The following is a 12,917-nucleotide window of genomic DNA, read 5'->3' on the forward strand; positions in this document are numbered from 1 at the left end:
TGAGGCCAATTTCCCACAGGCCTGTGGCTGTTGGGCTGTTATGAACCTTGGGCTGAGTGGACAGGAGGCCCACAGCCGTGTCCGAGTACTTTGTCCCATGGAACTGCTGGGAAGTTACCCAAATACCCGGGGTGGTTTGTTCGGATTGTTAAGGCTCCATTTGTGCCACTCACAGAGGACTAAAAGAGTCCAGATCCCTTTGCTGATGCAATATCCTGGGGGGATTGTGATCGATGCGGATTTGATGTATCTTTGCCCCTTTTATATTTCTTTTCTGGATTGTTGGATTTATGTACAGCAGGGCCCCGCTTCTCGGCACTCCGCTTTCCGGCGATCCGCCGATACGGTGGTGCCAAGAAGGGGGCCGCCATGTCCGCGCATGCGCAGAACGGGCCGGCCCGGGGTCACGCATGCGCGGAATGGAGGGGATTCCTTCTGTTGCGCATGCGCCGAACGGCGCATTGCCGGTCTGCGCTTACGCACCTAATGAAAATCGGCAGTTCCACTTTCCGGCAATTTTCGCTTTACGGCTGGTCCTCAGAACGGAACCCGCCATATTAGTTGGGCCCTCCCGTATTACCAATGTTATATTTCAAACCCAAAGTTTATTTGGTCCCCTGTAGTCGGGCTGCGCCTCGTGCAGCCCCCGGGGGCTTGTATAGGGCTGAGCCTACTCTCAAGGGCTCTGGTGGCAGCGGATACCATAGGGATGTGGCCACAGATCGGGGACCTCTTTGGGTGAGGTAAACCCTGTTCCATGAGAAACACCTTACTGCACATTGACTGGAATGAGATCTGCCTTATATCAGAGGACTGCTTAGTAAATAAGGCCCAGTACGTTTTACTGAAAACACATTGTGCATCTCATGTCCTTGTATGTGCACCATTAAATATTCAGGAGATATATATTTAGTCACAAATGCAGGTATAACATAAGGCAGAGTGAAATATTTTATTATTCTGAGTGTTCAGAAAGACAATTCTATAGAAAACCGATATGAAAAGGAATATTTGCAGCTTTATTAAATGCAGAGCGGGATCAAAGCTTTTTGTAGGGTAAATGTCCTGCTAACGCCTCCCCTCTTTAGGACAATGCATGTTTAGCAGGACTGTCAGTCATCGCTGAGAAGAACAAAGTCGCACCCAGAATGCATAGCCTGCCGAGACCGGAGACTGCGTGTCGTTGCTATCTTCCCAGCACAGGATTAAGTGGGAACAGGAGGCAGTTGAGAACCAAAAGTTAAAGGAGATAGAAGTAAATGAGACGTCGCTACAGGTTGGTGCAATAGCTCTAATCTCCCTAGGAGGAGTATACTGTAGATAGAGAGGCCGCCTCAAGTTGAAGGTATTTGCTGCAGGGTTTAGCTGTGGGTGGGTTGGGCTGTTGCTGCTGTTGTACTATTATAGCTTAAAAATGTATACATTATTTACTTAATAATATCGCGCAGCTGAACCATTAATCTGTGATTGAGTGAAGTGCCAGTTATGTGAGTGCTGGGGCTCTGGGCCTCCAGTCCAAGACATGTTTCTATATGACTTGTCTATAGCATCCGCCACCTATTGCTATTACTCTGAAATAATCACAGCAATAATAATTATTAATATTCCAGACAGTTTCCTACTGTCCATTATTTATAGGGTAAAATACCTGGTCCTCCACATTGAGTTTCTATCATTCTCTGACTAGCATCACAAACCCATCATTATTTACCTACTAAAAGTTATAGATAAACCATTAAGAACCAGGCATTCCCCTGTGCCTGACTGGAGTGCATAATAAGGGTAGTGTTACTATAGTCAGTACTGTATAGTACCTCGTCAGGGTGGAGTGGGGTCTGGCCAAGTCTTGGTCCTGGATATGTTTCGGGTTGTTGTACATTAACTTGTTCCTATCAGCCAGTTATTGATATTACTCTGATTTTTAACGGCGGATTAATCCACCAGATTCACCCGTCGTACCTTTTTCTTACATTTTTCTTATATTACTATAGCGGATTACAAATAAACACGGTCCGTGGGATCGATTTTATGTTAAACCCGATGTCGGATTATTTAAACTCCGAGAACCTGAGCCTCATGGAGGAATTATAAATAATCTGCACGGATTAAAGTTGGAAGAAAGCCAAGGTGGATTGAACTCACGGATCGGATTTTGGGTGAAAAACCTTGTGAAAACTCTGGAAAGGGATTTGGACTTGTGTTCCTTGTTGCTCTTTTGGCTTTTCCCTTTACTGATATGTGGAAAATCTGTATCCAAAATCTGTTGACTTCCGGAGGAGATCTTTGTTCCTATAGCAAGGGAAGTATGGGGTGGAGCACTCGCCTGGGCCTTGTCCCGGCTCATTGTTTTCAGGATATGCATTAGGAGTTCCATTATATTTGGTTATCCATAACTCAAAGATCCTGCAACGGAAAGGCAAAGATAACAGATATGTCTTGTTATATGTGTCAAATAAAGTCAATGTTCTCTACTGACCCACTCTCCCCTAACCCACTGACCACAAGTCTGTTCTCCACTAACCTATCCATCACTATTCGTTTCCTTACACTCTACAAACTCTCCCTCCAATGCCCCTCTCTCCACCAGCCTGTTCTCCACTAACCTATATTCCACTCTCCATCTACCTACTCTCGACAAACTCACCCTCCAATGGCCCACTCTACCAGCTCGCTCTCCACTTCCCATCTCTACCAACCTGCTCTCCAACCAACACTCTATATTTTAACCAATCACAAGTCCTGTCCAACACTATTAATTTACCTAATGTACACTCTCTAAACTTCAAATAACCGGCTGTCCACTCTAACTTTCTTTTTTCTCTACTCTCATCTAAACCTCTATTTGCAATCTACTATCTTCCTGTCTTTCATCCTCAATTTGCTCCTAATCCTGACCTACACCCTCTTAGAAACATAGACGTTGACCTTAGAAAAGAACCATGCGACCCACCTAATTTGCCATTTTCCTGTCTGGTATAAAACTTCAGACCTCCGTCCCTTGTCTTCCTTTCATATTTAGAATAACCTTATGTCTATCCCAATGCATTTTTAATTCCCTGACTGAATTATTTTCAACCACCTCTGTTTAAAGGTTATTCCACAAATCCATCACCCTTTCTGTATCTCCTCACATTTCCCCTAACTCTGTCACCCTCCCGCTTCCGCACAGTGACCTCTTGTTCTAGCACTTCTCTTTATGAAACATGCTTTCCTCTCTAATATTTACCCATTTCCTCTTCCTGTCCTCACGGCATCAACTGTACCTCCCACAGGCAAATCCGGCTGAGGAACATTTCTATACGTGCAGTTACAGCCGAGGAAGTATCTACAAAGGGTTTAAACAGCTGAGTTGATTTGTGCTGAAACTTACTTGTCAATGTAGGAATGGTGCAGGACAAATATTGGGTCATTGCTGGATATTGAGACTTGGCTCATGGTCCCTCCCATGTACACGTGGACTAGATTATGCATGTTTCTTTCTAAGGTCGTCCCATCGGATCCCCGCAGGAACCCTGAGGAAAGAGAGAACACAGACACATCAAGAGCCAGTTTGTATCATGTCCCAAACTTACTGATCCCATCCCCGTCACTGGATCCCAGCTCTCCCTATTTCTGTAGTAGGTTTATAAAGGAAGGTAATATAGGGACAGGAATACAACAGATAAACTGATTGATCAATATACAGTACGAGCTGGTAGAAATATTACATAGAAGTAAAAATCCATGACACATTCAGACATTTTTAACATTTATTGGAATTGGTTTCCACATATTCCAAAATGTTCAAGGGAAAATATCTGCATAGTTTATATAAAAATAGTCCAGTCCAAACACATAAATACCAACAGATTCAAAATGAGTATTTCACCTTCTAGGGCATTACGGAAGCTTCGTGTTGCTGTGCTGTCATATGGGGGTCTGTCAAAGTCTCTCCACTTGAGTGTGTCCTCCACATCTTTGAATGAGGGCAGTCTGTTAGCTACAGGGTTTGTACCAGGTTTCCTGTGCAGCATTTCCATCTGAGGGTCATTATCAGCCACCGGACAGTAAGCATCATCGTAGTTATACCCGCTGCAGATGGACTGAGGAATAGGAGAAGACACAGAGATGGTTATTCTCCTGTTGCTTATCTGCTGTTGATATAATCCTGAATACTGCAGACCATGACACGTCCATGTTAATGCCCTCACAGGGCCAGTATACTGTAGGAAGAAGTTACAGGAACATATAAGGGTACAGAATCCATCTGGTACCTGACCTTTGAGGTTGAAGTTGATGTAACTGACTGAGTGCACCTCAGCGTCAGAGAACAAATTAGGTAGTTTGTCAACATGAGACCAACTAAGATGTTACTGGACTCTCCATCTAAACCCTGAAAGGGGCCTCTTTTCTAATCCTTTCCGTATTCATGTACTTGGGATTGATTTTATTTTCCATTGCAATCCATTTCTTTATTTCTATATTTTGCCGTTCTGATGGCCCTTTGGCCATTTTTTGGGGGAGTTATAAATTAGAAATAAAACATCACTCACCCTCCAGGAACCAAAGTAGGAATATGGGGCAAGGATCCCCTGCACATCGTTATCTCCCAGGAAGTCGTTAGTACAGATTGAGCAGTTCTTCTCTCCGCGCCAATCATAATATGGAAGAGCAAAGTCTTCATCACTGGTCAAGAGCTGGATTTGTCTCTCTAAAAAGAGGAGACCAAGACGGTGCCAACCAGGAAAAGCAGGGCCTTGATGGGCATAGGTATGTGATTCATCAAAGGAGCTGTTCATCATGATTGGCTTCGTAGAATAGTAATGAATCCAGGAGAAGACATTATAGATTGTAGCATCCACAAAGCGATACGTGTCTCGGTGATGTCTGTCTCCAGTGGTCATGACAACAAAGTCTTTGCTCTTTGTGGTCTTTGCTAGTGCCAAATAACTAAAGACTCTTTTCCTCTCCAGTAACGACAGCTCCCGGATCTCTCTCCGAACCACAGTCTTTTTCCGATCACATTTCTCTCCATGGAAGCCGTATCTGCAGTCACCGCAGTTAAAACCGCTGTAGTTTCCGAAGCATTCACATGTTTTGCTATAATAGTGTAAGGGCCAGCCCAGGCGGTCATCATCATACTGGGGGACTTGACCAGCTGCAAATGGGACAAATACCACCCAGTTCCGACATTTACCCCTCCCTGAGCGGGAACCACAGGGGCTTCCATCCTCCCAGGCCGGGCAGCAGCTCTTGCTCCTTATAGCTTCATCTGTGGTGCAGGCTCTTGGGAACTGGCTGTGCACTGCGCTGAAGCAGAAGGTGAGGAAGATACAGAGGAGAAGCATGGCTTCCTACAGCTACAAGCGATCCTGTGTATGGAGAGAGAGAGAGTGTGTTATATAGAGGCCTCCCTGAGACCTCTCCTGCCCCAGGAGACAGAGGACTTGTCTGAAGCCAGTGGCATAGTGTCCTTTGGTAGGAACACTCATGGTGCCATGGTATACGTGCCCACGGGTGCATGACCAATGAAATCCAGGAGGATTAGTATCTAGCATAAATCACAAAAGTGTAGGAACTCACAGGTCTTGTCTATATATATGAGTGAAAAAATGTTTGTCTGTCTGCACCCTCACCTCATTGGCCTGCGGGGTGGGCTGTACATGCACACACCCCACACACATCCACACTAATACATGCACACACCCCACACACATCCACACTAATACATACACACACATCCACACTAATACATACGCACACACATCCACACTAATACATACACACAAACACACACAAACACACACACACATCCACACTAATACATGCACACACCCCACACACATCCACACTAATACATACACACACATCCACACTAATACATACGCACACACATCCACACTAATACATACACACAAACACACAAACACACATCCACACTAATACATGCACACACCCCACACACATCCACACTAATACATACACACACATCCACACTAATACATACACACACATCCACACTAATACATGCACACACCCCACACACATCCACACTAATACATACACACACATCCACACTAATACATACACACACCCCACAGACATCCACACTAATACATACACACACACATCCACACACACACATACACCCCCACACATATATACAGCCGCGGCAGCTTTTATTTGAACACTTCTCGGTTATTTTGCGGTTGCATTTTCAGAATTCCACGCGCTTCACCGCGTTCATGCCACATTCATGCCGTATTAATGCCGCATTCATGCCGGCCGTCACCCGCGGTTGATCTGTTTAATGATAATGGTTCGGATTTAATTGGGTGCAATTCTTCGCGTATCCGCCAGGTGGCAGATATTCATAAATTGTAATGAATTCTAATGTGTACACTACAGTACATGTGCTTCAGTAATGTGTTGACTTGCAGGTGTTTAAAAAATACCACAGTGGTCCATTGTGAATTGACCTTGGTACTGAAGAAGTTACAATACTGTATCTATTTAGGCGTTTCATATTAAAAACTCAATGCACAGTGTCTGGTGTTCTATTGTTCAGAGAGTTTCGAGATGAGTACACCGCCGCAGTACGTGTTCAAAAAGCCCGACATAACGCTTATTTAATATGGTCCGCAATTAATGCAGCAATAAGGAAAAGGTTATGTATCGATCCGTGTTTTTTTTCGTATTGATCCCGCACCCGGAGTTAGAGGAGGGTATTGGTGTGTTGCGCCAGATTTTTCCAGTATCTTTGATCATGGAGACTTCAAAAGGCGAAAGGTCATGGTAAAACCAACTAAGAATCGTCTGTCTCAGGCCAGCAATAGAACAGCGCACGCGCCAGTACCGACTTACAATTACGGTCCGACCGTCAGTGAAAATCTGGTGACCAGCAACAATTGCTATCTGTCCCCGCCTGGATACCTGCAGCCAGATCAAGATTTCACGTACAGATATCAGCAAGCTTGCATGTACCAAAAAGATTTCCAGCTTCATCAGCTGTCAACTACAGGTGTAGCAGGCCCGCTGTCACCTGTCAACTACGTGTATAATCAAGACTACGGGACTGGCAGTGGCTCGGCGCCAACCGATTGGCAAAGTCTATGGTGGGTACAGCTGCCGTATTTTATTATTTTTTTAAATATCAATATCAATGCACAGTCAAGCGATTCTCCTGTCATCAATCGCTTTATTTATGGTTATTTAGTTCTATTATTTTAGTTACAATTCGCGAAAATGTAGTCCAGCAATATCATTGGCTGAGCAGCTTCTACAGTAGATACTGAACAATTGGTGGACAGCTAGGCACATGCACCTACAGTATGTCTCATTGGAACTTAGTTGAAAAGCATATGTGTGTCATCACATTAAGGCGCATGTGTGTATGTGAACAAGAGACGACCCCCGAGAAAATTATTGTGGGGACTGACTGAGGGGACTGTGGGGACTGACTGTGGGAACTTCTTTAGGGGACTGACTAATCGCATTTTATTTACTCATTAGTGTACATTGAATACACATGAATGTACAGCTGGTAATCTGTAATTATTATGTACAATACCACTGCAGATGCTTGAAATCATCTTGTAGGGAAAGTCATCGTTTGTTGGTGTCAAATGACACTGGCTCCAACTTCCGCACAGCACCAATGTGCTCAGTGTTCTCAAGGGAACTTGAGATAGTCAGCTGAAGCTGACGAAACGCCATCGGGTGACATCATCACGCACACGTGACCACATGAACACGCTGCCACGAGGTGCTGTGTGCACTGAGGGACTCTTTGCTTGTGCTCCTGTAATTAGCTGTTTTAGAGCTATTGATTTAACACAGAGGCTGGAGGAAAGCTGAGCACATTGAGCTGTGTGGAAGTTGGAGCCGGTGTCATTTGACACCAGCAAACACTGACTTTTCCTACAAACAGAGTGCCAGATGATTTCAAGCCTCAGCAGTGGTATTGTACCTCTTAAAAGCAAAGAAACCCTTATGTGATTTTTACCTCTTGTTTTCTTGTAAGTGCGCATTACCATTTTATACCTTATAATAAATTCCTATTTTTGGTAATTATCATGCGAGAGGGGGTTTGGCCCGGTATTAAAGAGGTTACACCCCATTTGGCCACCCCCTGCTCTCACGTGGGAAGCAAGGGGTTAACTGGACTGCGGTCCAGTATAGTGTTTTACCCTGCTTCAGCACCCATATGTGTATTCCCCTGTAAATATGTATTGTTCCCTTTCCAGTGTCTGCACCAACACTCACACTGGAATCTATGCGGGAGGGAAAGGGTTAATGTTAATTCAGTGATTATAGCCCTTTGTTCCATTTTCCCGCCTTTGCAGGCTCCATTTTGCAGCTCCACATAGGTCGCCGTTGCAGCTCCATACGATCCTATCGCGAATCCGGCGATTTGGACCCATTTTCAGAGAAGACCTGCAGGTGGCACCCGAGAGGAGGAGCAGCGGTTCCCCATTGTAAGTCAATGAAGCCATTCATTTCAATGGGGATTCCTCGACGCCGACCTCCAGGAACGGGTTGGCAGCCATCCAAACCGCAGACCGCAGAAGCGGATACATTGTCTAAAAAAGAGCATTGATCACTCCCCGGTCAAGTTCAATCACAATTGGCGTGGGAAACTTAGGTTCTAGGGCACCCACAAATAAAATTATTTTTGCCCCTAGACCCTAGGAACCCCCACACTCGACCATCACCGGGTCCGAGAATTAAGGACCCCCATAAAGGGTCGCGCTCGCCACGAGAGTCGCGTCATTGACTCTAATGGGAGCGGAGGTCCCATTGAATCCTATGGCAGCGCCGGCCCATGCATTTCCTATGGAGGCGCTGGCCATATTGATTCTAATGGAGGAAAGCCGCGTGGCTTTAAAAAGGCTAAGTCCGAAAGTGTAAAAAGTGTAAGCTCATATCTCCGGTTCTGTGAGTATCAGAGGGCTGGGATTTGGGTCGCATGTAGTCACTATTCCGACATGACTGCATGGACATTTCCAGCCCTCTCCGATCAACCAGATGGAGTATGGGCAAATGTGTAAATTATGGTTTTCCCATTGATTTCAATGGCGGAGTTGCTCCACTGAAAGCCTATAGCGGCGGAGCCCATTGATTTCAATGGGAGAGTGAAAAGCAGAGATTTCTTTTAGCTATAGCGGAGAATTCTGCATTAAAGTTAATAGGGGATTTTTTTTTTTATTTCAAACATTTTTATTGTTTTCTGACAGGGGTACATTCACATCACATGGTTGTTTATAGACATTAAACTTAATTAACATATACATTTAAAAGTGAACAACCCGAAGCATCTCAAAGTTGATTGATCAAGAAGAGTCGATCTGCTCCTAGTATTTTGTAACCTCCTATGCATTTAGATTCTATTATGTAGATCCCCGTCCGGGAGAATTAACAGTTATAGGAGGATCTTAGATCAAACCCCTTATATTAGTACTGTAAAGGATAGACAGAGAGAAAGAGGGGGAAAAGAGAGAAAAACAGAAGAAGAGGGGAGAGAGGGGATAGGAACGGGGAAACCATATCTCATTTTTAATCTCTTTAATTATAAGGCCACTGTGCCCAAACGTTCTCATATTGTACTATATTCTGTTTCAGGAGCGCCGATAGGTATTCCATAAGCTTGACCTCGCTTACCTTGCGAAGGACCATTTGCTTCGAAGGGGGTTTAATCTTTTTCCAATTAGCTGCTATTGAGCAGCGAGCCGCAGTCAGGATGAACGAAGCCAATTTTTTAAGAGGGACAGAGATATCTTCGATGGGTTTCGCGAGTAGGCATATCAGCGGGTCCATCCGGATCTCAACTCCTACCGTCTCCTCAACCAATGAGCATATCATATTCCAGAAAGTCTGGATCTTTGGGCATGTCCACCATATATGCACCATATCTCCTCTCTGGCCGCACCCCCTCCAACAGAGGTCAGACAGGCCAGGGAAGATCCGGCTCAGCCTACTCGGGATTAAGTACCATTGATATAGAATTTTATATATATTTTCCTTAGTAGTAGTGCAAATAGAAGTTTTGGCTGCTGCTTCCCAAATAGGGGATTTTAACTTTATTTTTTGGTATCTCCGGTTCTGGGGGTCGTGGAAGGCTGATATTTTGCCACTATGGCAAGGGTCCTCCGACATGAGGACCTGGCAAATTTCAGCCCGCTCAGACCCACAGAACGGATTATTTTAATATGTGAAGATATTAAAGAATGAACTGTATTTTGGGTCTGGTATAAAAACCCAGAGCCCATATGGTATGTTAATGCTCAGGGGGGAGACATGTGGTCTACAATAAACCCCCTGATCAAAGGCTCCCCCACCCTGCTTGTGTATGCTAGCACAAAGGAAAGCAGGATGTGGGTACTTTATGATAAGTGTTGTGTTTCACACCTTGGGACAAAGGGTTTCCTGGCCCAAGCAGACTTTCAGACGCCAGTTTTGTGGGAGGGGGGCTAGGGAAATAAGCCCCTGATTAGAATAATATCCACCCAGTGGGCTGGTATTTCTGTGCCTCTCATGTGAGGTGGCAATGAGGGATTGGGTGCAGATAATTGTCCTCCAATGACTTGCACTCAATGCCAGGGTATAGGAGTGAAACTCCAAATAAACGAGTGTAAGCTCTATACTCAGTGTCTTCGTGTCTTTCCATGATGTCTTCACCTGAACCTGTATTGCTGAATGAATTGCCAATCCTGTACCTGATTGCTTCATTGTCCAACCCTTAAGTAAGTTTCTATTTCTTGTCTGTTATTTGTATCATCTTGTGTGTTCAACTTCTTTAAGGAATAAACTATATTTATTATATCTAAGTCGTGTTCAATTCAACCCAGATATTTTGGTGTATATTATACCCTGTCACAAGCTACAGTGACAGTAATGCACTAGGGTTGTGCGCTGTTGTCTTTTTTCTTGCAGATTTCCTTTGGGGAGTGATTCTCCCAGATACAGCTGTCTCCCTTTTGCTTTTTGCAATCATCTGATTCCCTACATTTGGATTCATCATATACTCTGTGCATTCAGGATTGGACTTGTAACTATACATATTCTATGTACAGCCTTCAATATATGTTTTATTATAAGTATTAATATTTCAGTTTGCGCTGCACTATTTTTCATTAGTGCTGTTTGTTTTTTCTAATATATATATATATATATATATATATTTTTATTTATTTATATATATATATATATATATATATATATATAACACACACACAAACAGAATACTGCATCAGAACAACCGTTATAAATGAATATTGTCTAAACCAAATCAGACGGTCCTTATTAATAATAAATGACCTCTGCTGGCATTGCTGGAGGGATAAATGATATATGAAAACACAAAAAGAGAAAAGAGCCCTCACATAAAGCACTCAGACATATAATACAAAACACGAGAAAAATGTATTAGATCAATTTAAAAAACTCAACACAAAATGATGAACATATAAATGACATACATGAAAACTGACTAAAAAAAAAACCTGCCTGCTGGTCTCTAAATATAAAGGGCAAATGAGAAGGGACTAGCAAAATACACAGAAAAAAGGGAGGAAGAATACTGAGCAAACTGGCTCTATAAAACCACAATAGGGACAAAATTACCCAGAGTGATTTATAACCATTCGGTCATACAGAACGAGGTAGTCAAGAACACTGAACTAAATTGCTGTGTAAAATAAGAGTACCCACAAGGTACAAACATACATAGAGGAAAATAATCTTATCTCTAAACAATAGCACATGAATGAGAACATATCAATGGCTGGTATAAGCTGCTAGAGCACAGACAATGACCAAAATCATGGGTATACTCAGCTCATAGAAATGCCTGGTGGGAAATGGATGGAGTGTCCCGAACGGGGTCACCCCAAACGAAGTGCATCAACAAATATCAGCAAAGTCCCGAAAAATGTAACCGCAGTCCAAGAAAGACCAGCAGTACAGCATCAGATGGACACCACAACGCGTTTCGCCCCCACGGGCTTCTTCCCAAGGTCAAATGTTTGCAGCCTTGAGTTATGTAGGGGGTCTGATTAGTTCTCATTCATGTGCTATTGGATATGTTTAGAGATAAGATTACTTTCATCTACTGTATGAATGTTTGTTGATGTCCTTGTGGGTACTCTTATTTTACACAGCAATTGCCATCAGAGGGCAGCACTGACACCATCACCTAGCACCTCACTGACAGCTGTGTGCTACTCTAGTTATTGCCATCAGAGGGCAGCACGGACACCATCACCTAGCACCTCACTGACAGCTGTGTGTTATTCTAGTTATTGCCATCAGAGGGCAGCACTGACAGCCTCACCTAGCTCCTCACTGACAGCTGTGTGTTATTCTAGTTATTGCCATCAGAGGGCAGCACTGACAGCCTCACGTAGCACCTGACTGACAGCTGTGTGTTATTCCAGTTATTGCCATCAGATGGCAGCACTGACACCATCACCTAGCACCTCACTGACAGCTGTGTGTTATTCCAGTTATTCCCATCGGAGGGCAGCACTGACAGCCTCACCTAGCACCTCACTGACAGCTGTGTGTTATTCCAGTTATTGCCATCGGATGGAAGCACTGACAGCCTCACCTAGCACCTCACTGACAGCTGTGTGTTATTCCAGTTATTGCCATCAGAGGGCAGCACTGACAGCCTCACCTAGCACCTCACTGACAGCTGTGCGTTATTCCAGTTATTGCCATCAGAGAGCAGCACTGACACCATCACCTAGCACCTCACTGACAGCTGTGTGTTACTCCAGTTATTGCCATCAAAGGGCAGCACTGACACCATCACCTAGCACCTCACTGACAGCTGTGTGTTACTCCAGTTATTGCCATCAGAGGGCAGCACTGACACCATCACCTAGCACCTCACTGACAGCTGTGTGTTACTCCAGTTATTGCCATCAGAGGGCAGC

General features: G+C 44.1%; 1 protein-coding gene across 1 annotated transcript in view; it reads right to left on the reverse strand.

The window, feature by feature from the left end:
- Positions 1 to 933: 933 nt before the first annotated feature.
- Positions 934 to 12,917, reverse strand: part of LOC142473287 (tyrosinase-like) — a 34,441-nt gene continuing 22,457 nt past the window's right edge. The window contains exons 2-5 of the mRNA XM_075580490.1: positions 4,533 to 5,351; positions 3,869 to 4,082; positions 3,371 to 3,512; positions 934 to 2,403 (exon numbers count right to left, since the gene is read on the reverse strand). Coding sequence (XP_075436605.1) covers positions 2,229 to 2,403; positions 3,371 to 3,512; positions 3,869 to 4,082; positions 4,533 to 5,327 — 1,326 coding nt within the window. The 5' untranslated portion in view covers positions 5,328 to 5,351 and the 3' untranslated portion in view covers positions 934 to 2,228. The remainder of the gene's footprint in view (positions 2,404 to 3,370; positions 3,513 to 3,868; positions 4,083 to 4,532; positions 5,352 to 12,917) is intronic.

Source organism: Ascaphus truei (assembly GCF_040206685.1).
Source record: "Ascaphus truei isolate aAscTru1 chromosome 2 unlocalized genomic scaffold, aAscTru1.hap1 SUPER_2_unloc_5, whole genome shotgun sequence".
Classification (NCBI taxonomy): domain Eukaryota; kingdom Metazoa; phylum Chordata; class Amphibia; order Anura; family Ascaphidae; genus Ascaphus; species Ascaphus truei.